This window comes from Saccostrea echinata, unplaced genomic scaffold (genome assembly GCF_033153115.1).
Source record: "Saccostrea echinata isolate AGI-Se365-2 ecotype Australia unplaced genomic scaffold, CSIRO_AGI_Sech_v1 ptg000029l, whole genome shotgun sequence".
Lineage (NCBI taxonomy): Eukaryota > Metazoa > Mollusca > Bivalvia > Ostreida > Ostreidae > Saccostrea > Saccostrea echinata.
The window spans coordinates 17042896-17067368 of record NW_026889778.1 but is presented as its reverse complement, the minus strand read 5'-3'; the positions used below and the strand labels follow the sequence as shown (position 1 = coordinate 17067368).

The window sequence follows — 24473 nt, the reverse complement described above, 5'->3', positions numbered from 1 at the left end:
TAAAAATACATTCATAAAAGCGTCCTTTGCACCTGTGCGGATTACATTTTTTGTGAATTAACACCGAATTTGATGAACTCTTATGCAAGATACACGGTACTCCTTCGGGGTTAAGAAATAAATTATATCATTCCGAAATTGGTTGTTGAAGTGAAAATGAAATAGAATCTAGCACTTGATCTGTAAAATTAAATTTATGGACTGTTTTGCCATATAACTGTCTTGGCATCTTGTTTGTATCTTGTCAATGTATAATGTTCGGGCAAATATTCTGTTTCAGTGAAATAAAGATATACTAAATATCTTTCTTTAGACCATCTCATAAATTTCGTTCTCATGTCATTTGCTGAGAAACACTACACGATTTTTCGTACTTAAAAATGGTAATTGGGAAACGGAGAATTGCAACTGAATACAAACGTTTCTTGAATTTCTCAAACTTCAGAATGACTTGCATACCATTGTTATTTTTGTATGCATTATATCTATTTCTATGACAAACAAAATTTGAATCTGCGCTTAAAAAAAATCGGATGTCGTAATTAAGACGTTATAAGTTCCAAGTTGAAATTTGATGAGACCACGTGATTTCGCAGCTGCAAATAGTGCGGAAAACATTCATTAGAGTTTTTCTTATACATTCACTAGCTTTCAATACAAGTTTAATTTTTGGTTAATAAATTTTTGTAGTGGGTGTTGCAGCTGACTTAGAAAATGATATAAACACACTGTCTGTAGAACCTCTCTACCCAGCCCCCCCCCCCCCCCCCCCCCGGCTAAGTCCTGGTTTTATGGTATACAAATGTATACTTGTGCACTTGATGTTGATCTCACATGGAAATCACAATAACAAAGTTTACACATACTTTTGGCAAAATCCATGACAGATGTAATTTATGAAACCGGATTATGCCAAAAAGGTGTTAGAGTTTTAGGATAAAAAAATCAAACAGGTTTTAAAACCCAAAGATTTGAAGAAATAAAGGAAATAAAAGAGGCAATTGACATTCTGCCCCTGTTTAATGACTGATTTTAATTTCCTGTACGGGGAGGAACGTGTTTTTCGTATTTGCTTTTGCTTTCCACTTCTTTTTCAAGTGTTTGACACCTCGAATTGAGACTGTTATATTGCATGGTCGTATATATTGCAAATCATACTGTACAACTCTGAGTCATAGCTAATATATCGAAGGCTGATGATATTGACCGATCTATCCAAATATCTGAACAATGGTTTACAATTTTATTTTTTGAAATCTCTCTGCAAAGACAGAACTTGAAAAAAAAAACAAACAACTTTTTAACATTTCTTCTCTATTTTTGGGGTGGGGACGGGGGTCTTCTTTATTTCATAATTTGACGGACTGATGGATGAATTTGACGGCTTTCCATTGCTTGAGATCTTGAAGAAATTAGATCACATCATACATGTAAGATACGCAATTCCTCGTTCTATAATATACTGCAGAATACAAGATCATTTTGAATAGTAATTGTAAGAAATATTAAAACTTTAACCGCATCAAACCAGTTCCCCGTGTTTCCAAAATTCAAGGTTTAAATATTGCAAATTAAAATAATAATAATAATAATAAAAGTTAAGCCCAGTTTTACACACACAGCTCTCAACTGTTCTTTATTAAATCGCATTTGATTATTTCCTACCAGGGGCGGATCTAGAATTTTCAATTAGATTGGGCGAAAAAAATGAATGACAACGATGATTCACTTACCGGTACTTGTTGTAAATATGAGTTTAATATCAGAAGAGTTATCTAAACTTTATATAAAATTTAGGGAGGTGGTGTTGGTTGGAATTTGTTCTGATGGAATTATATACATGTACTTACTCCTGGTATACAGATATAGGTCTCGACATTTTCTTTTTTTCCAATATCCATCCTCTCGCTGCCTCTCCGTCCACAAATTTCTTATGTTTTAATGTGTTAAGTTGAATGTCGATGAAAAACTGATCGTTTTGGAGTTGCTTGCCTTCTGGTGTAATTTGAAGGGAGTTATGGTCCTTTAATTTTAAGAATTTTGTTTAAAAAGTATATTTTTATAGATCTTTTTAAAAAGATGTGACTACGGATATTCATTGAACTAAAATTGAGTGGTATATGATATTGATGGAGACTTTGATTGGTTCTGGGCCCTTGAATTTTGAATCATTTTACAGTAACTTTGCTGAGAACAGGGTCATATGTAAATGGTGTACTAATGGTTAATCCTGAGGCACTCGTTTCGTATACGGGGTACCCCCTAGCTACTTATAGTAGGGGTGTCCCGTATGCGAAACAAGTGCCTGTGAGTTAATCGCAATATACACAATTGTAGTTCACAAGGAAATATCCCATCATGTCAAGGTCATTCTAGCAAATGAGCCCAAATAGATTTTTGAAGCTGAATTGCTTCACATTTCATAGAATTACTTTTCTTTAAAAAATCATGCATGTTATTGAAGTCCTAAGGATTTCTTTTTCGAACTTTCCAACACAAGGGAAAAGTATGGAACACCATAGTTACGCCACAATGTGTGTCAAACGTGCAATTTAATCGTTTCCATTTTGCTATCATTGTCCATATGTATTGCATATTTTGCAAACTGCATTGTATAATTATTTTTTTTTTTTTGAAACTGTAACTGTATCTCCAAATTTCCCTTTGTCTTTTTTTATATTTTCTGTTTGTCCATGCATTCATATAAATTAATGTCCATTTGTTTTCTTTATGTTTAGTTATTCATGCAGTAAAATTTTCATTTACATTTCATAATGCACTGTTTGTATTCTGTAATGGTGTAAATTCCAGATACATTCGATATCAAGATGTACTTGTATTCTTTATTAGAATTATAGGATATTTAGATTTCCTCTGTCACCATTCATTGTTCTAACTAGAAAAAAAAATAAATACAATGTAAATTTAGTTATTAAGGCTGGATAGATCAGAAACACTTGACTAGCTAAGACAAACTGATACATTGTTAAAGACACTTTATATACTACTGATGTTTTTATTTTTATTTTTTAATTTTTGTTTTTGTTTTTGAGAGGCGTGGAAGGGGGGTGTCATTGAGAAAACAGCTATTTCCCAAGAAAAAAATGTTCAAAGACATTTTGATAAACAGAAATCACTGTTGCTTACTCGAAAGGGGAAAATACATGCAAATTATAGTGTTCAATTTATTTATTTTGGCTTGAAATAATTTTAAGAATGCATAAATTGTTTACAAATTGAGTAATAAACCTTAGATTTTACTTTATTAATAAATTAATTATTATTATTTATCTAAGGGTAGATCATTCTAACTGCATAAAAATAACACTGAATTAAAACTCTTTAGTCCGCAGTTGTAAAAAGAGTCATAAAAGCATTAGCAAGATATATGATATGATGATGTGAGTTTTAGCATCAATTCCTTGACCACAGAAAAATGAAGTACATAGTTAGAATTTGAAAATATCAAGTGAACTTCGATGTAGGTAATTACATAATAATTAGCATTCAATTCTCATCCTTTTCAAAATGAAATGCTTATCATAAAAATTATATTTGTCTTTAGAAATGCATTTCTTATGCAATAGTTTTTATAAAATAATAAATGAGAGGTTTTCAGACGTGTGATAGGACGAAACATAAATAATATTTGCTGATTATTGAAAAGGAAGAAAATTCAGATCTACAATATATATACTAGTATATTGAATTTGTTTTAAAAACCAATCAATGCTCTTTCTCCCCTTCTCTCTCTCTCTCTACCCCTTCTCTCTCTCTCTCTCTCAATAACAATGATAACAAAAATAATTGATCAACATTCCAATTTCACAAAGAGGAGCAAATTAAATTACTTTATATTCCTGCAAATTGCATAAGTTCCCTCTTAGATTAACAATAGAACGTACCAGCAATACATTATCCCGCTTTAATTCACGCTGTCTTGTTACTCGGCATCTTTAATCTCCGAAATTTATTTTCTCAGGTGTATGCCTAGGTTTCACAATTGATCAAAGCATGCCAGGGTATATAATGTAAGTTAATATATTCAAATAACTCGCCATCGGTTTGCCTATGTCGATTGGATTATTACAGCTACATTGACGTTTTCTACAAGTTCTGGTTATATTTTCTTTTAATGCAAAAAATCCCAACTTGTCAAATTCTTTAGCATCAACAGGACATGAATTTATCAATGTAAAAGAAAAGATATATCGATGCATAACAAAATAATCATTAGGTTAGTTTGATGGAATCCATATTACATTTCTACTTGTACATCTTCAAGTACTCTCTCTCTCTCTCTCTCTCTCTCTCTCTCTCTCTCTCTCTCTCTCATAATTACTGGAATTACCAGTAGATGTAAATTATGTCATAAAATAAAATTTCGGATATGTTTTAGCAAGTTACATTTGGTCTCCATCGGCAATTATAATTTTACTTGAATTGAAATCTGACTGAGCGTTATCTAATGTAAGTTAATATCTATTATTATGTAATATTGAATATATCTGACGGATTTTTTTTTATATTTTACAAATAAATATTCATAATTTCTAAATTAGGATTCTAATCATTAAGATACATTACAAAAGAAGACATTTCCTTGGCCTTTAATTTTATATTTTTGCTTTTTAAGCTAAGAGGAATGTGATTTTCCACTTCGTAATTTACTATAATATAATGAACGCAAAATACGAGCATAAATTTCTTTTTGCGGGAAATTTTTAGGAGAATTTTAATTATATTTGACTTTTATTGGAGTGATTTAAAATATCAACATGCTGCACTCTGAATAATTTTAGAATAGTGACATTTTAATCGAATTCAGAATTTTTTTCTTTTATATGGGTGAGATCTTTTCATAAGTTATTCATTGTAAAAGAAATCTCATTATATCATTTCATTTTACACAAATACATATATGTATGTATAAATTGTTGATTTTTTTTCCATCGAATAAAATATTTACTAAGAATGGATTCTTCCCATACTTATATCATGTAAATTTTGCATTTAACCCCCCCCCCCCCCCCAGTACAATCAAAACATTTTTAGTCAAGAATTTATGAAATAAAAATTTCTATAATGATACTCAATATTACAAACTTCTTGACTAAAATGTTTTGAATTTACTAGGGGAGGTAAATGCAGAAGCTGTAAATTTTGCATTTACCTCCCCCTAGTAAGTTCAAAATACTTTTTGTATGCAAAATGCATGATTAATGGATTTTTTTATAGATTCAAGAAAACAATATAATACTAAGTGATGGTATCAATTAGGCTGAATTTGACCGTCTTATTTTAAGAGCAAGGTCAGGTCAAGGTCTTTATCTTTTTTCTTGACATTAAGAATCAAAAAGTCACTATTGTTTCTTATCATGTGAACCCTACTTCTATTTTCAAACATTCAATGTTTTTCTTTTGCATAAAAAGATGACACCAAATCGAGTCTTTCAGATTATACGAACAAATTAAGATAAATAATTTAACTAAAATAGATATTGGCTGCATGACCCGATTTTTCTCTATTTATCTAAAATTGTTAGGGTATGTTAGTAATTTTTAGATGCTTCCTATCTTTCAATTTTTATTATTTCTGTGTGGCGAAATGGTCATATAAAGATACAAATTGTTTTAAAAAAACAAAGAGTTTTGCTGATTTTTCGCTCAAACATGTCCTTAGATTGGAAACTTTTAAAAGCTAACAAGCTTAGATTGTATAGTTTGTCCGCAAAAACCTTATCCTTGACCATATCTTTAAAACGGCTGGTGCTAGGGCTAAATTTTGCATTTACCTCCCCTGGTAAATTCCAAATTTACAACACGATATTTGAACGCGGCTGGTGCCAGAGTTTTTATATTTCATTTATTTTTTCCTTGAGACAAAACATTTCTTTGGGTTACTACATTTTTGACCTCATAACCTTGGAGTTTGACCCACTATTACAAAATTTGAAATCTTGTCCATAAACTGTCATACATACCAGGTAGCTATTTTTTTTTTCACTCACAATAATGGATATTATAAGGCATACTACATGTTTATTCCATTTGAATTCATAAATTTAAAAAAAAAAAAGTAAGTCATTCATGAGATTGTTTCATTTTTAATGTAATATTTTTCAAAATGTTTACAAATCCTTTTTTATCCCCATCAAGTATATATATGGCGATTGATAAGTTTACAGCAGAGGCTGGGGAGCCTTGGGTTTTGCAAAGTAATCTGACAAAGTTCTTATATCAATCACATGATATAAAAGAAAAACCAACATTTACACAAAATGTTTACAAGTACAATTCAAATGGCAAATAAAGAAGATAAACAAAAACAGCCAAGTGGAAAATTAATCAAATTGTGCGAATGGTTTAAGAATAACTGAATAAGAAAACATGTTCGTTTTTAAAACAGTAATTTTTTCTTCTTCTTCATTTACCCCGAAATATTGCAAAATAATGGATGCTGTTGCTTTGGCTATCATTGAGAAACATAATGACCAAATTTATGAGATGATAACCAAGTATAAATAGAATGAATTTCATCATTTCTAGTACACTCTGTAGCAACATCTCCCTTTCAAAAATGTGAATTTTTATTATGTGTTTCAAGAACAACAACACACATGTGCAATGTATACTTTATCTTTTTTCTACCTGCCAAAGGTGACTTTCAGAATAATGCGACAGAATATTGCCCATAAATGTAATATGTAGGACGAATATATTAATGATTTTCTCATCTATTTTATATCACCTGTCTTTTTGCATATAAAACTTAAATACATTAATGCACCTGGCTGTATAAAATTAAAAATCTAGATTCAGATTTTGAAAGGGAAAACTCAGCTGCAGATATATCTTCTACACTCAACTGCAGATATATCCTCTACATTAATAAAAAATCACTTCCAGAAGCTTCCGTTCCAGTATGGGTAATTTTAAAATCGGAAGTCAATTGAAATTTTAATTATACATTGTACTAGTAGTTTTGTGATCTTTTGTTTTGCTAGCCCGATTTTTGTTTCTCTTCTTGCGTACTTCTCATCAGACTTTTTAAAGACAATTTAACTTTATTGAATAATCATGATAATATGTCTGAGTATGTAAATATGTTAATATATACTCGAGAATATCTGAAGAGAATTAAAAAATATGGTACAGTACAACCATTTATAAAACATAACTACGAGGAACGGTCAATTAGAACGAAATCACATTCTTCATCATGATAAGTTGGGGTTATGAGAATACAAATTAACATTATACAGGTACAAGGAATGAAAATATAAACTTACGTTTCTATTTATACGGGTACAAATTGAAGTGTTGACCAATGTATAATAAACGATAATCAGTTAATTATCTGGTTTTGAAGTATAGTACCTTCATGTATATCCACTATATATGTGAATCTGCATGAAACGTTTTATCAAAACACCTTCATTTAAGCAAATCGTCGGCAAATAGAAGAATATGCGGACAACAAATATGTTAAATAGTTTAAGAAAATGTTTTTAAACCATGGCCCTATCTAACGATCTCATTTTTACGTTTTATTTGCTTTTGAAAAACTCTGGCCACTTTGAATTTGACCCTTCACTATATTCCAACACCTAGGGTAGCAACGGATCCCCCCAATCGTCGCCTATAGCGGCTTAGAACCTCGATCAATATGACGGGTTTATTTGCCCTCGTGATAAATACCGCCATAATTCTTAATGCTTAAACGATGCATAGGTAGATCTTCTACCGATATGTTTAAAAATAAATGTTACTATTTTTCAAAAGATAGGACAATCCTTCCTTTTTTTACTTTAAAAGTTGGCCTACATCGGGAGGGGGTATATCTTGTCTTATTGGACCGAAGAAATGGTATATTTTGGTGGGCTGCAGGGAAGCAGGATGAGAAAGATGTTACTTGGCACGTTCAGAGTATAATAAATGGTTTGATTTTTAATTCCCTCAGGTGCTCTGGTTTTGTTTGCGAACACGGGGGTCCTGTAGGGCCGACAGTTCGCTTGTATCAAAATGACATGTCCCCTTCTATATTAGGTATTGGCTCAGTGATAAAGCATGATTCGAGTATAACGTATTGACACCGAACAACTTGGTATGACAGACAGTCTTGTGTAAAGGTGATTTAAGGCGAGATTTTCTTTAAAGAAAAAAATTAAGACAACGGTTTGTTTCCCGTTTTTCACACTTTCATGTGTGTTCTTCTCCCTATATCACTAATCTTTTCTTTCACCTCTCCAAGAACGATTTTCTAGGTCTGCCAAAACACGTGTATACCATATGTTGACTATTTTTTAAAGAAAAAAAAATGGATGCCGTAGAAAATCTGAAAGATTTTTAATGAGGCGGGTGGGACGAGAAAACGACGACCATGTGTTAGATGACGGTTTTTCGGATAACAATGCGATGAGATTTTATACAGGTGTGGAGGTCGAGCTGAACTTTAATCTGGATTCGGGATTTTCCTCATTTTTTTCCCTACATCACTCACCATGTGCCATTAATTCTAGCGAAGTGTATCCGAGTTTCCTTATGTAAAAATAAGACTAAACGTAAATTAACTTTTGCATGTATTTGTAAACATGGCAGAATATGGTCTTCCTTCGAATTTCTTGTATTATAATCTGCGGAAATCGGTACAAAAGCAAATACTTGTTTTAATATAATGTGTCTTGTACAGAAATGAGAAGGGGGTCCAAATATTAAAGGGGGTTCGTTTTAATTATGATATGACAAGGGATGGGAAAAAGGCCTTGTTCCTGGTACTTGGGTGGGGGTCATGAAGAGATGTTTGATAATCCACTCTTCAGGTACCTATAGTAAAAATTCATGGTTTAAGATAACCAGATGACCATATTGAAGAAAGAGTGATGAGGTAAAATCGACGAGCTGGACCAAAGCAAGTCATGCAAAAATATATGTCATCTATTATTTGTCGAAGTCGACCTTCAGTCGTAGTTAAAATAATCAAAATGTGTATCGGGACAAGTCCTCACCACAGTTGTAAAACCGGGGACAATGGGACAATATCATTTTAATGATAAAACGTTCTTTCTACTTCAGACGCATCCCGCAGTCGGCCCTTCTCAGAATCCAGCATAGTGACGATCATGAAGTCCCAACACTAGCTATACATGTATATATATAGAATTGACATAAAATATATCATTTGTGTTAAGCAAGGTGGTGATGATGTATTTGCCTTCTTAACCTTTGAATTTCATTGGTTCTCATAATAAGGGGGTTAATGTTTTCCGTGGGGGGGTATCAAATTTCGTTTTTAAAATATTAATATCCTCAAAGCTTGCAACATCTGTTTGGGAGGGTTAATATTAAATACCTAAGTAAATAAAGCGTGTAATGCTAAACCTAATATATGATGCAAAAACTCTCGAAAGACAAATTAGAAATTTTCTTTTAATTTTTATTGACAGGTGTGTTCTTCTTTTAGAACTGGATCGAAAGGGTTGACAAAATCCGGAATGCACATCTGCACATCTTAAGTGTGAGAAAATACATCATTCCAGATATAAATGAGATGCTGCACTTTTTTAAGTACTTACAAAGTTAACATCTGAGCCAACAGTTTTCTATTTTTCTTTCTACTTTAGAAACACCTTAGAGGGAGTATAAATTCCGAACATCTGTTCGTTCTATGGGATGAAACTATTTGAGACCATGACAAACTGAAAAATAAATTAGAAACAAACATCTACTATTGATAAAATGTTGAAATTTAATTGAACGTTTGTAGTGTCAAACCCTTGATAACCTAGCCTCATTCTTTATATAATGAAATGGAGTATTTATCAAGACTAAGATAAATACAATTTGGAATGCAAATATCTGAAAAGACATGGACATGATATCCAAACATACATCATCCACGAATAACTATATTTTTTCTCTTCTGATCTATATTATTGTCCCGCTTAGGACTCTCTCTCTCTCTCTCCAACATTCGAAAAATATCGCATTATACTATGGCCAAAGAAAAAAATGGCTAAGGAAAGCTATTTGTCACTTGCATGAAATCTAAATGAAGCATCTAGAGACGTTTGCCAGAAATTATTGACATTGTTTTCGACGTTAATCAGCAATTGCTTTGAAATATAGCAGAAGTCATAATGAAAGTATAAATAATACTCGATTTTACACTGATAGATTTAGAGCTTTCAACCACCCCCGCGCCATTTTTTTTTCTTTTTGAATTGAAATGCTTTATCATTTGCAGGACCTTTAAGCAATAAACGGTGTCCAAAGGGCATACCCGGGCGGTATATCTGTTTCGAATCGTTATGTAATTATAAGTTCAATTATAATACGCATAATAAAACATTTTATCAAATTTTCTGTTTTATCATGGGAAAAATATCTATATAACAGCTGGCCCGGAGATAACTATATGTTTTGGAAACGATGGTCTTTCAGTCGAGTGAATCTGATACACCCATATCATACAACTTAAAAAGTAGATGTCACGAAAAAAATTAAAACACCGTCTGTTGCATACAAATGGCGTATATTTAGACGTTCAACTCTACGGACATTTTCTTCTCTGGTGTAATGTACTAACCCCTGACTTCAAGCTTCTGGAGTTACGCGCCGTATAAAACACGTGATAGGTTGTCTTGGTTACCCAAATTTATGCTTCCCGCTTCGTCGGAGAATTGTAACTTTATCTATCACCACGTGTTAGTATGCTTCATTCTTTTGCTTTCTTACGAACATGAATATTCTCTCTCTCTCTCTCTCTCTCTCTCTCTCTCTGCGTGAGAATTTATCTCTCAAAGGAAATCGATAAACCAGCATAAAATCTTTATTTTAAGGGAAAACTTAGACATGTATTTGAATTTTCAATCGCCCTATTATAACTCTAGTTGCTGTATCAAGACCTATGAAGAATATAAATGATATAAGAAATTTACACGTGTGGCTTTTAAGATGTAAAATGAATATATTTAATGAAAAATGAACGCATTTTTTTCATATTTATTTTGTATATATTTAAATATGTATTAACTTTTTTTTTCCAATCCGACTTTCTCTCTCTCTCTCTCTCTCTCTCTCTCTCTAAATATATATAAATGTCAAGAATACATAAAATGGACATGGGAATTGAGAAAATCGAAAAAGGATTGTAGATTCTATTGCCGAAATTAAAAGCTTTTCGATAACAAGATACATGTAGGTATATAAAACAGAAGAAATTGAGTTTGTTGATCCAATTTCTTTGAAATTATCTTGCTAATTTGCAATAAACACACAGAAGTTGAGTTATTTGAGGTAATTTTCTCATTAAGGTTTGTAAATACCCTTAACGAAGTTTAATTAAACCGTAGAGAAATCTCTTGTGTTGAGTCCAATTCCCGATGTGTCAGAATCAATTTCATGTCTTACTATATAGTGTCAGGAACGTCGCCATTTATTTTTCTATGTGTTCAAAATGTCTTATTCTTGTTCGTGGCTTCTCAGTATGTTTACTTAAGTTTAAAATCAAACTAGGAGAAAACATTAAAAACTTTTGAAACGTTTCTTGAATGTTTCTGAGTAGACACGCAAAACTTGAAAATGTTTGGGGGACCACTTGCCTAAAATTGTTAGACGGGGATTGGACATTACCGGGGTAACTACACTTGAATATGAAAAGAGCTGAGCAGAGAGAGGAAGAAAGAAAGCAATTGTCGCCATTCAACAAAAAGTTCAAATCCACAAGTAGCTGGGGTCGTTAATTGAAATATTTTAAATGAGTTCGTTATTTCAGCTCTTAGAATTTGCGGTATCCCCTTCCTCCTTTCATTTCAGTTCAATTATATACGAATCTTCATTAATTTTCATTTTTTGCTTGGATTTTGTTTCATATTGTTTTGTATATTTGTTTCTCCTTGACGATATTTTCTCCAATTATCAAAAAACTAACAAGGTTGAATGATCCTAAGTAATTTAATTTGTTAATTGAATTTACATGCAAAGTTTTACGGTGAACCATGATTCTCTTTTTTCCAAGAAGCTGACTTTAACAGAATTTCTTAATTTTTCTCTTTACAGATAATTCTTCAATAGAAACATTAAAAAATGGGTATCGCGCTTTTTTATTAAATCAGTATCTTACTTGTCCAGTAGAGCTTTTGATATGCGATATAAAACTGTATCTGGCTATGTGCTTATATAATTTTAAGATTTGGCGTAAATTATCAATTAAATGTTTTGATTGACACCAATTTCCATAATACACACACTTTTGACACCTTTCAAGCCAAGGGGTGTTAAATTAACACGCACGTGATTATCTAGACCAATCAAATGTCTCGTTACAAGTTGCGGTATGTATTGACTCTCCAGACTTTGGAGGCGATGTAAAACATTCGCGAGATCTCGAACTACACAGAACTTGGACAGAGTGCGGAGTGCTAGTATTTATTCATACAAAATGGACATCGATTGACCAGGAAACTTAAAGCAAACGAAAGAGCAGAATGTCTTTATTTCATCCGTGCGGAACGATTAATCGTTGATTGTGTGTAAATGCATTTTGGGTGAAAATCCAAAACTTCATCTGTCCATGGGTCTGCCAAAATGGCGGCCGCTGTTTATGTATTCGCTGCTTTTGTTATATGGAATTTGATGTGTTTTAGTGGAACATTGGGCGTGCAGCTACAATGTCCGACGTATTGTAATTGCTTAGGAAACCTTGTAGATTGTTCTCGACAAGGTCTTATAAATGTTCCGAAAGACCTCATTTTCCCAGTGTGGACAACTAGACTGTAAGTAAACTTGACCCCCTTTTTCTAACGCACATTAACATTACGAGTAGAGATCTGATGGAATCTTCTTTCTAGTGATAAAATTAATTCCTAAAGATACTATTTCATATATATAAGTATATTTTAAGGTAATATATCCTAGAAAAAGTTGTGTAAAAGTTTCCAAACTACCTAACGATTTGGTTTTGGGTTATCTTCTCTTGGCCAATGTAAAGTGGTTTTGTTTACATAGACCACGTCTTCTAATGCAGTGAAGACCAGCTGAGTTATTTACACAACCGTTTCAAAGTAACGTCCAAAAGAAAGAATTGCTTTGTGTTTGCAGAGTGAAATTTTAATTCAAAAGAATATTGGTTTTCTCAGGGACATATCTTTGCGAACAATTAAATTGGGGTATTGAAAGGGTTTTTACTATGAAGAGAATATCAATTAAAAAGTTTTCAACAAATCCATTTTAAAACTTTTCTATAGAAAATGTTTATAGAGCTGCAATTTGCAATAATGTGGTGTTTCTTCTGATTATGAATAATGAGTGGTGTTGATGCAATTAATATTTGCGTTAATTTAAATTGATCTGAAGAGGTACGTGACAAGGCATATTTTTTTTCTAAAAAAGATATTTCGATGTTCAAAATCCCTATAAACTATTCCAACACATTGTGATGGTACCTAGAGATTACGAGGAAATAAAACACTACACGATCAAAATTTTCAGGAAATTGTTCTCGCTTGAAACAAGGACTAATTCCTGTTTGAGGCATAATATTAAGATCAGCTCTTATTTGTCAAGGACTCTTGATACAATGAATAAAGTGTACAATTTACTGAATAGTTGTAAAGTGGTCTCCAGTAGGATTCTGAATTAAAATGAAATATGATGGATGCAGCATTATAATGTAATAAATTCATTACCTAATGTTTCACTGCTGTACAGTACATCATAGTACATGTCACATGCTTTAAATGGGTTGCAATGGTATAAAAAATTTAATTGTGATTTCTGAGAAACATTTACATTTATTGTAAAAGTAATGACTGCATGATGTAGAAATGTTTCAAACTGAAAAACTTATTTACATCATCTAGGAATATTAATTTAAAAGCTCATTTGTTGTGATTTCAAAAGTAACGCATTAAATGCATTTTTTAAAATTTGATTTTACAGAGAATTGCAGAACAATGGAATTTCATCCTTGTCTAAAGATGATTTTAAAGGATTAAGAAACTTGACCCAGCTGTAAGTATAGATCTATTAAGCTTGGTATGATGCAGTATATTTCAGTTTTTCATAGGGCACAGGGATTTTTTGATATTTGAAAGTTAATGATGCAAGTCTGAGAGAAACAGAGGACAAAATGATACAGGTTGTGAAGTTGACAAAGAACCCAGGGACTAGAGTAAAAGGTGGTAAACATGACCATAAAATTCACAAGCTTATGTGATTTTGCACATTGTTATTAATTTAAAAAATAAGTAACTTATTTTATACATTCAAGAAGGAAACAAAATTAGCACATTACTTTTTTGATGATTTTATGCCCATTGTTTATTGGCCAACGTGGATTCAAGAATTTCAGCATGGTGGTTAAATACTCTTCATGACTGTACGAAAGATTTCTTGAAGTGGATAATGCAAAAACCTGAAAAATAATATGTTGTAAAATTTTAGCATTATTTCTCTGTGCACATTTTAAAGAGTAATTTTTCTCCCTCAATTTTAAGCATTTTGATAAAGTTACCTAGATCTACAATTGAATTTTGTATGGGGGGAAAAACATAATTGGCCTGTGGATCATTGTTGTTTAATGAAGTTGTTGAAGCACATCTCAAAGGTCTTTTAATTTGATCAGATATGTCGGAATATCAAGTCAGTAGAAAAAGATGTGATTGTCAGCTAGCACAAAAGGGGACAGTGGCCTTTCATTAAATAGACACATTATACAATTATAAATCTTTAAACTGTTGTCCTTATCTGGGTAAAAAGTTTTATTTGCAGATCAAGTGGACTTTTTGTTAATGAAAGAAAATGTCATTAGAGATTTTGAATAAGCAGGTTAAAATTGGGTGTCTTTTTTCATGGCTATGAATGTATATATGTGTAGTATAGTGTCAGATGAGATTGGACTTTTTTCCCCTTTCAATGTACTTGTTTTAAGAAGAAAATACACTTTCTTTAGTTGTGAAATAATATGAAGAGGCTTTTTATGAACACATTGAGGGGTATGATGCTAGGGTTTCCTTATTGAAACACAAATCTTGGTTCATTAAGAATGGAATCACTTTTTTGATGTTTTTACATCATGCAACCTGTTTAAGGTCTCTACCTTTCCACACAAATTCGTCATTCATGATTTATATTTTGTTAGAGGAGGCCATTATTTGGGCAAAGGGTACACGTGAAAACTGAAACCATAATCATTACTAATATGGAATATTAACTCAGGTGTAATATATGGAATTAATCTTGTGTTGTATGAAGTCTTGTCATGGACTAATATTGTACACATTGTAACATTTTAAACACTCAGTTTTTTGTTTTTTTTGTAAATGTTACCTGAATATATAATTGCCGTATTGTTTTGCCTCATGAAAAATAGCAACAGCATGCAAATATCACATTTTGAACATGCTGACCATATTACTTGTGAAGATCTTTTAGTGTGGCTTACACACGTGTGGGTAATGGGTGTAATTAAAACTGTACCCAGGCACCCTACCATCTAGATATCAAGACAGAGAAGTTAGTATGAACAATATAGATCAAAAGCTGCCTTGTAACATGGGATGTATATTTGCTACACTTCAGATTGCCTCAAATTAATAGTGTTAAATGTTAATGACGTTTTTTTTTTCATGTAGAGTGCTTGTTTACTTTTATGCCAAACAGATGGTTAGTTTCATACTTTGTATATGGTTCTAACAAATTGTAACTCAAGTTATTACACCCAGTTTTATGTGCTTTAAGGATATTTTTTTCTATAAGCAATAACAGTTTGTTTTCTTTGATTTCATTGTTGAAAAATGTTTGCAAGGTTAAGTTTTAATAAAGGGGTGAAAATGAAATAAATTTCTGGTAAGAATAGGGAAATGAACCTTAACCCTATCACAGTGTTATTGCAGTTTTTTTTCTGACCATCTGTTCTTTATTGTAAAGGGTTGAAATACATCTTGCTTGTATTAATTGTTAAATTTTTATAGATAAGAACAGTTAAATATCATAGATATATAATATGTAATTGTATATATATGACCTAAGGTAAATTTTTGTAACTTGTAATTAATATAATATTGGTGTGATCTGTTTTGTACATATTAATTAGTTAAGAGTTTATCCCCATATAGAGTTAATGTACATAAACTAATTAAGATAAATCTTGTGGATGGAGAGAAAAATTGATTTGGACATTGTTTGATAAATCTGAATTTGAGTGATTTTAAATTGGTCTTCGTGATATTAAGCTGAGGATGAAATGGTCGGAAGTTTTGTTTGTTGAACGTCTTGGTGGATTTTTTTTTTCTGCACCATGTTAAGCCGTGTGCATTAAGTTAGTCAATGGGAGTCATTACCTAGCTAATGTGATCACTTTCATCTATGATGTGGCAAGCGATACAAAAAAAAAACATGAAATATGGGTTTCGGATAATAATAGCGTAACAGCGATAAATTCTTGATATTGCATGATATTAAGCGATAAAATTTGTGAAGTCACTCCGTAAAATTGTATGGTTGGGCTACCAAGTACGTGAAAGTTTAATGAAAAATACAGATTGACTTTTTATGGAAAGTTGGGTCTTTCTTCAGAGTGATTTTGTATTGCTTTTTGTGCAACCTGAATAATTTAATGATGCTGGATGGGGTTTTCAATCAAAAAAAGCTTGTTCCAAAATAGGGAAAACGTTAAAGAACGTTAGCAGTTTTGTTGCACGCAAATAGTTAACACTAGATAATATGGAGACTGTGTTCTTTCTTTACTGTACACCTGTTATAAACATATATGTAAAATAACAATTTTATTTTATTTATTTGAAAGATAAGCCATTAATATTTCACAACCAAAAAAAAAAAAAAAAAGATTTAAAAAAAAAATGGAAAATCATGTGGTTATTAATACAAGTATAGAAATATGAATACAGTGGAGAGGTTTTGTATCTTTATATTGTAATTACTTAAAGTCAGAAATATTACTTAAATACAGAAATATAGAGTACAGAGCACATAAGGTTTGAATTTTATCATAATTAAAACCAGTTATTAAAGATAGGAATTATACAACACATAAATGTTGATAATTCGAACCATCTGAATGTATTAAAACATGCATCTAGAAAAAAATAATTTTGCCTCCCAGCATTATCAAAAGTCAGGAATGTACACTGTACCACTCTTAGAAATTTTGTATCCAAGTATGATCAAATCTTAGAAATATACAGAGTGCATAAATCTCAGATCTTTGAATCTCAAAACTAAGAAAATGTGTAAATTAGAGATAAGCTCCCTGGGTGTAAACATGCCAGTCTGACATTCTCTTTATTTTCCACTTCTGATTTCTAAGTGTTCTAATTTTAGCTGCAGCATCCCCCCTGTTCATTACTCAGATTTCAGTCCTATAGCGCGCGAGGTGTTGCAAGGGGGAAAAAAAAATCGGCACAGAGTAATTCGATTGGATTCTGTAGATCTTACGGCGAGATTTCCAACACCAAAGGATGTAGCATTTTGTGTTGGGCTTAGATTTGAATGAGAAGCAAACATGTATGGCGGTGTTGATAGTGTTGTTGTTTGCGTATAATGTGTACTTTTTTCTTGGTGGGGACCAGGTGTAAGGCAAAGATGAGAAGCAAGGAATTGATGTTTTATGTTGATATTTGATGATAATCTCTCTCATGGCCGATAGCTTTAGAATTTATGCCTGCAAGTTGTCATATTTCATACCTATTTAGTCAGTTTGAGATCTCTCTTTTTCCCTTCATCATGTTAATAAATGCAAAGACTTTACAAGAAATTTTTATTGTTCCTTAGTTTTGAATATATGCTAATATGTAATTTTGAATACTTTGCACAAATTAGAGTAAAATATTCTGCTTACTGTTCAAAGATTTATTTAAATTGTAGAACTTACTTTGGTTATCATCATTTTCAAGCTATTTTGACCTATATTTTAACTGTTACAGTATCAATCATGCCGTGAAAAGTACTTAAAGTACATGATTCCAATAGTATTTTAATATCATTTCCTGGAAAGGGACTAATGACATTGCAAATTCCTTTTCAAATGAGTTATAAGTAGCATGTCATCCCAGCAGAGTAGTGACTGTTGGTGTATAGGTTTAATTAACAACATCTGGTGTAGGTCCTCATTATTAATTCAGGTAGAAATGAATGACTTTTACCTATTACACTGCAAATATACATGTATACTTATGTAGTTTGACCTTCATAAAGGGGGAAATTGCTCTTTGTTGAAGGTTATATTGTAGAGTATATAATTTGATTACCAATTACAATTTTGTTTCCTTTTTCTGGATGTGGAATTCATTGATAAAAATGCAATTTTTAATATAAATATGAAAAAAAGTTGGTTTTCATAAAGTTTTCTGCTCTGTTCGTATCCATGCATTCCTTTTGAGGTGAAATTTATTGCACTATACATGAAACAGGTGTGTACAGTAAATTTATTTCTTGATTTAGATGGGAAAAAAAAAATCTGTTTAAATATATATGTACCAACATTACAACAGTTGCCCAAGCAAGAAGCTTTGAGCGTGGAAGGCCAGGTGTTTGTAAAAACAATCAGGACTTCCCAGGTAGAATAAGGGGATATTGAATTTCTCAGGTATTGGATTTAGTAGAGGAAAAAGTATAGGGGCACCTTTAGTCGTTGTATGGAAGGGTTTTATTGCTACCCTTATCACCAACTTGTGCAATCAATGGAAAATTACAATTTGTCTCTTTTAATTCAGTGTTAATTTTCTTGATTTTGTTTTGTGATTGTGAATTTAGGGGAGAGAGGATTAAACAAATCCAATTAAATCTAAAGAACTTTAAAAGGGTGTGTTATATATGTGTGTGCTCTATCTTTTTTTTTTATTTTTAGAGATAATGGTGACTTTTTAGATTCATCTTATCCCGAATCTTGTCTTTTAATGTCCCTCAAAGATAATTAAAAAGATAGTTTTAATGTATTCTGTTTAATTGTTTCACTTGTTTTTAAATTTATGTGTATATTTTAAAATCTCATTTTTTTTCAAACAACATTAAAATCAGTATTTAATTAATAGATAGAAATTTAACAGCGATTTAATTGATTGAAATTGTTATCACCTGGTCTCCAATTTTAATTAAAAAAAATCTTTGCTGTGAAAATATTTCATTAAAATTGAAGTTTTGTGAATATATTGACTGGAGAAGTGCTATAGTGAGAAAATTAAAATATGTTAGAAATGATTATCCACTTGTAATGGAAAAAAAATCCCACAGCAAGTTCCAAAGGAAAGTTTTTAAAATATTAAATCTGTCAAAATAAATTCAGTGGAACTTTTGTGGTATAATCCACTCAAGAGAGAAGTTTAATACATTTACATGTAGAAGAAATTACCATGCTAATAAGAAATTCATTATTAGCTTTTCACACCTTTCAAAAAAAAAATGTTTTTCCACTAAGTAAACAAGGCCAGTTTTTGTACAGGGGTTAATGCTTATATCAATAGTTTGCCCAAACAACTCTCTGGTCATACAAAGGGCCCAGGAATCGGTTACTTTGGAGGATAAAACAAAACAAATACGAGTGGTCTCCGAGCATGAAATTGCCCATTGTTGCTCGTGTTTGCTTTTAATCTTGTTGTGTACGAAAGTGTCACCTCGGCAAAGCAAAGGGAAAAAGAACTGCCCTAGCTAGCTTCTCGGCTGGTGAACGGACTCTTAGGGGGGACAAAACTTTACATGTGTCAAAGCCTGGTCAAGTCACTATTGTTGACTCTCTGCCTTTGACAGAATATTTCACAACTCTATGCATCAATGCTAGGATTTCAATGCAGTAAAACATTATTTACCTGTACTTATAAACTTATGTTGAGGTGTTAATTAATGAAATGTCGCCCGTGACAGGGAAAGTAATAATGAAAGTATCAAATGCCAAATTATGTCCTTAGTTCTCAGAGACTGTTTTTAAGTGTGAGATGACATATCCCGTGGTAAACCTGGTAATGGCACACAGTGGTGAAGATGATGTTAAAACTGATATAAAATGTACAATATATTTATTAAGATATATACATGTAGCATTGTATCAGTATACACATATACTTTTGGCTCAATTAATTGTCATTTTTCAGGGTGTTTTTTGTCTTTCTGTACAGTGTTAATTGGAAAGTAGGAGAATTTTGATAAATGGGCGATGTAGGAAAACTACATTAGTAAATGTACAACATTTTATGCACATTTTCAAAATCAATCTGACACTGTCATTTATCAAGCTAATGTTTTTTTGTTGTTGAATTCATTGTTTGTTTAAAATGCATGCAATGCAATGAATTATTAAATCAATGCCTCTGACATGCCTAATTGATGTGAGATCTAGAATTTTTTTAATTGACATTTTTGTGTTGTTTATTTTAAAATTGTATCAAACAAGCACAATCGCAAGTTGTACCTGGCACAAAAAGTAAAAATATCTTCAAATTCTCTTTGTTTTGGCAAATAATTTTTTGCAGATTTCGAAGAAAAAATAAAGAAGTGGGTTAAATAAATTGAAATATATTCAAATATCCATTCCAATTTTATTCTGGAATAGATCTTTGCATAAAAGTATTGTCTATTGACTATTCATCCTTGTCGAGAATTAATAAATATTGGTTTATTGATATGCGTGACAAATGAACTGTAAATGCTTGTTTGACTAATTGAAAATGTCACCTAGAACTTAATGATGAGGTTTATGTATACAGTACATTATCCGAGGTTTGGGAGCTTAACACATCTAATGCAAATACTGATAGTAAAAGGGGTCTACACCAATAGAATAAAGCTCGATAAAGAATTAAACACCTGGCGAATTTATAAATCTATAAGTATGATTTGGTGCCAAGGGCCATTTGTCCATCGCATTGTACGAATAATGAGAAGAGAAAGTGTTTACTGGTCAAGAAGGGGCGAAGTGTTGAGTAAAGGTGTTAAAAGCAGGCCGGATTTTACATGCTCCAATGCCTCTCAATGTTAAGTTATTATTACGGATTAAGTAGAAAACATTTGGTTCCCCTGGATAGTGCCATCGTATTCTTAATATTTAATCGTACAGCTGTTGCCCATACATTCCTGTATACCTGTGTACATTTCATTGTAAAGCCCTTTAAAATAAATCATGTTCCCAGTGAATTCCAAATTTTTTGTCATCTGGAAATATATATATAATATTTACAGGCTTGAAACTTCATGTTTTATATGTTGAAAAATTATGTGAAATGGTTCGTAAAAAATTTCATTAACCAAACTCATGAATATTAGAAATGTAAATTTATTGCTTCAATTTTGAGTGGACCACTGGGGGGTTAATTGCGATTCCTGATTTAGTGAAGTAAAATTTAAATTTGAACATGTTGAATGTATCATTAACACGTGCCAGAACTACACATTACCTGTCCTGTAATGAACTTTACATCTGCATCTCAGAAAAACAAAATGATTTAAAACTGAATTTATTGTTTAAATTAAAAATTAAAAGGGATATATTCTAAAATTGGCCATTAGAGTTTTGCAACCAGGTTCAACATAAGAGTTCACATAAGTTTGCTTTTTGACATCTTTATTTTATTGTAACTTAAGGGGACAGGGTTTACATTTTTATTGGTGTTTCTATAATCCCCGCAGACTCAAAGACTGTAACTTGATAGTAGCTGTATTTGTGGGGTTTTTTTTCATGGATGCCTCATTTTAATTTACATACAAAAAATACTGGTTCAAAGCTGACCAGAATTTGGTTTGGCAAGGTGGTAGTTAGATAGGAGATTTATAACTGTTGGTGTGTTTGATGTTGGTTTTAATATTATTTAATGCTGAATGATCAAATTGGTGGGTTTTTTCACAGGATCAGTTTTCCTTATAAATTGATACCTTTTCTGTTATGGGTCTTTTATTGAAGACTGTATATATGGCTCAGATGTTGGGACTGAAGAAAAAAGAGGGGGAGGTGTGCTTGTGTAGAGAATTTATGGCCAGGACATTCCACTGTGTAATACAAATTGGTTTGGGTTTTTTCAAGGTTGTATAGTTTTATGTAAATGATTGGGAATGGTTGAACCACCCAACTTTTCATGTGTTTGGCAGGTTTGTCAGGGTAAATAGTAAGACCACTCATTTCCTCTGCATTGTTTTGGGGTGATTAGACTGCACCTGCAGTTTATAAACCTGATATGCCTATCAAGTGCCTATCAAATACACCAAAAATTTCCCGTGATTGCTGAAGGAATCTTTAAATTTAACTGAGATTTTTTTGCTCTATTCGTTTTTCTAAGGAATATCTGTTGCAGTTTCAGCACACTTGATTTGAACCGTAGAGAATGCATGTTTAAAATTTCAAATTTTTTTGTAAAGTGCAGTTTCAAAAATTGGCAAATAAAAATATTGACTGGGCAATAGTGTAAAGTGTCAGAGATATTGACTGGGCTTTAGTGTACGTGTCAAAAATAAGGTGTGTTTTATGTACATTGTCAATACGGGAAGGATTAAAAAACTTGAACTCTTTATATTGAAATTGGGGGAAACTGTGACGAAATCTTAGCAAAGTTGCATTTATTAATCCACATTAAATGTGTCAAGTCATAGCACAGAAAAACAGGTATCAGGGTCTCCGTTTATTTCAATATGTGCAAAAGCATGTTGATTTTTGGTAAAAAGATGTTTTAGATTTGGATATATATATTCATATATTTTATTATTCTATCCCAAAGTCTGTAATGAAAAATGCTTTTGATAAATAAATTGTGCTTTCTATTGAAAACAACTGAATATATATATAGATAAATTATTTGTGCAGAATATGCAGTTTGTAATATTACTTTTTACTTGACAAAAGATGTTATAAATCTTAATGTGTGTCTAGTGCTTCAGCGTATTGTTGACTTTATATGTGTTGAGAAACCCTTCTGTATCACGGTTACCAGTAAAATTTACAGCCCCTGCAAAGAGATTTTATGTCTGAATTCTAAGTTCTATGTACAAATTTCCTGATGTTTTAAGGTGTGAATGCACAGATTCAAAAGAATTTTTCTCAACTTTGTGTAAACTTTAAAATAAAAACAGATTTTATTATTTTTTTTACATATTGTAAAACTTGACAATTCGTGCCATGAATATCAATAAGTATATAAACATTAGGTATATTTGTTATAACATCACTTACATTTTTTTTTTTTTTCACATTGATATAATTAATTTTATGATTTTTTTTTTTTTTTTGCAGAGACATCAGCTCCAATGATCTTCACTTCCTAAATGACAGTGTATTTGAACATCTCACATCTTTAGAAATTTTGTAAGTATATGGCAATTGTTAACTTAAATTTCCATCAATAAACAGTATACACACACAGGGGCCTCGTATGATGTTCCGATTTAGTATCCAATAGCTTGTTTGATAGGTTGTTGATACCTTTGTTTTGCGGCATATTGCAACAGCCATACAGAGACAGAATAATCAAAATTCCTGGATATCCCTGCGAACTTTGTCGGTGATTGCCATATAAAAAGATAAATGTCTTCTTGACATGGTATTGAAAGCAGTTTTGTGTCGACATTGGTTTTTTAAACACACCGCTTGTAAATCTACAAGTGTTATAAATTGGCATCTTTAACTGTGAAGCTAGAAAGAAAATTTTTTTGGAGGTTATTGGTGCATGTGTGAAGTAAATATTTTGTTATATGTAATAACTCTTGAGATGGGACGTTTTTGTGTGGTCCACGTACAGACTTGATGATGCTTGTTATCATTAGCACCTGACAGGTGAAACAATGATCAAGAAGGCCAACCAAAGTTAAAGGTTTGGTTTACGATGGGAGGTGGGGGGTGTTGTTGTGTTACATTTTATTTTGTTTCGTTTCTCCTTTGATATAAAGTTCTAATTTTCTTTTCTAGGAAAATCAACCACAACAAACTCAATGAAGTGCCTAAACTAAAAGGACTGGGAAAGCTGAAAGTTTTAGAATTGTAAGTGATGTGAATTAATTAACAACTTCCCATAAACTACGGCATATTCCTTCATATATATGTCTGTTAAAAAGTTTTATCTCCTAAAATGGAAGTGAAATCCTTATAGAATTTACAACAGGTAATAGAAAAACATCAAAGGTGTAAAAAAGGATATTAACAAAGATTGAGAAACACATTTTGTTAATGGGATGCACAATAAAATTCAGTGCAAAGCGATAACATCAATTGTTACTACCCTGATAAAAATCACATGCAGTGATATGGAGTCAATGTGTATTGTACAGGTATGCAGAGTGGCTGGCCAACCCAATTTATCAGGTATCCTGCCAAAAAAATTAAACCTGAATCAACAGGTGAATGTTTGGATTGACAGACGGGGGGTTATCTGAACCGTCCAAGCCCTAAAGTCGGCCAAGGGGAGGTCATCCTGAATAAATAGATATTTTAGGCTGAAATTTTTGTTTCAGTGTGTGGTCTGTTGTCACCAACTGTTTAGATA

At 31.9% G+C, this 24473-nt stretch overlaps 1 protein-coding gene across 1 annotated transcript in view; it reads left to right on the top strand.

The window, feature by feature from the left end:
- Positions 1–12355: 12355 nt before the first annotated feature.
- The window catches only part of LOC133195654 (leucine-rich repeats and immunoglobulin-like domains protein 3), a 32484-nt gene continuing 20366 nt past the window's right edge, over positions 12356–24473 (top strand). The window contains exons 1-4 of the mRNA XM_061331545.1: positions 12356–12776; positions 13942–14013; positions 23228–23299; positions 23900–23971. Coding sequence (XP_061187529.1) covers positions 12589–12776; positions 13942–14013; positions 23228–23299; positions 23900–23971 — 404 coding nt within the window. The 5' untranslated portion in view covers positions 12356–12588. The remainder of the gene's footprint in view (positions 12777–13941; positions 14014–23227; positions 23300–23899; positions 23972–24473) is intronic.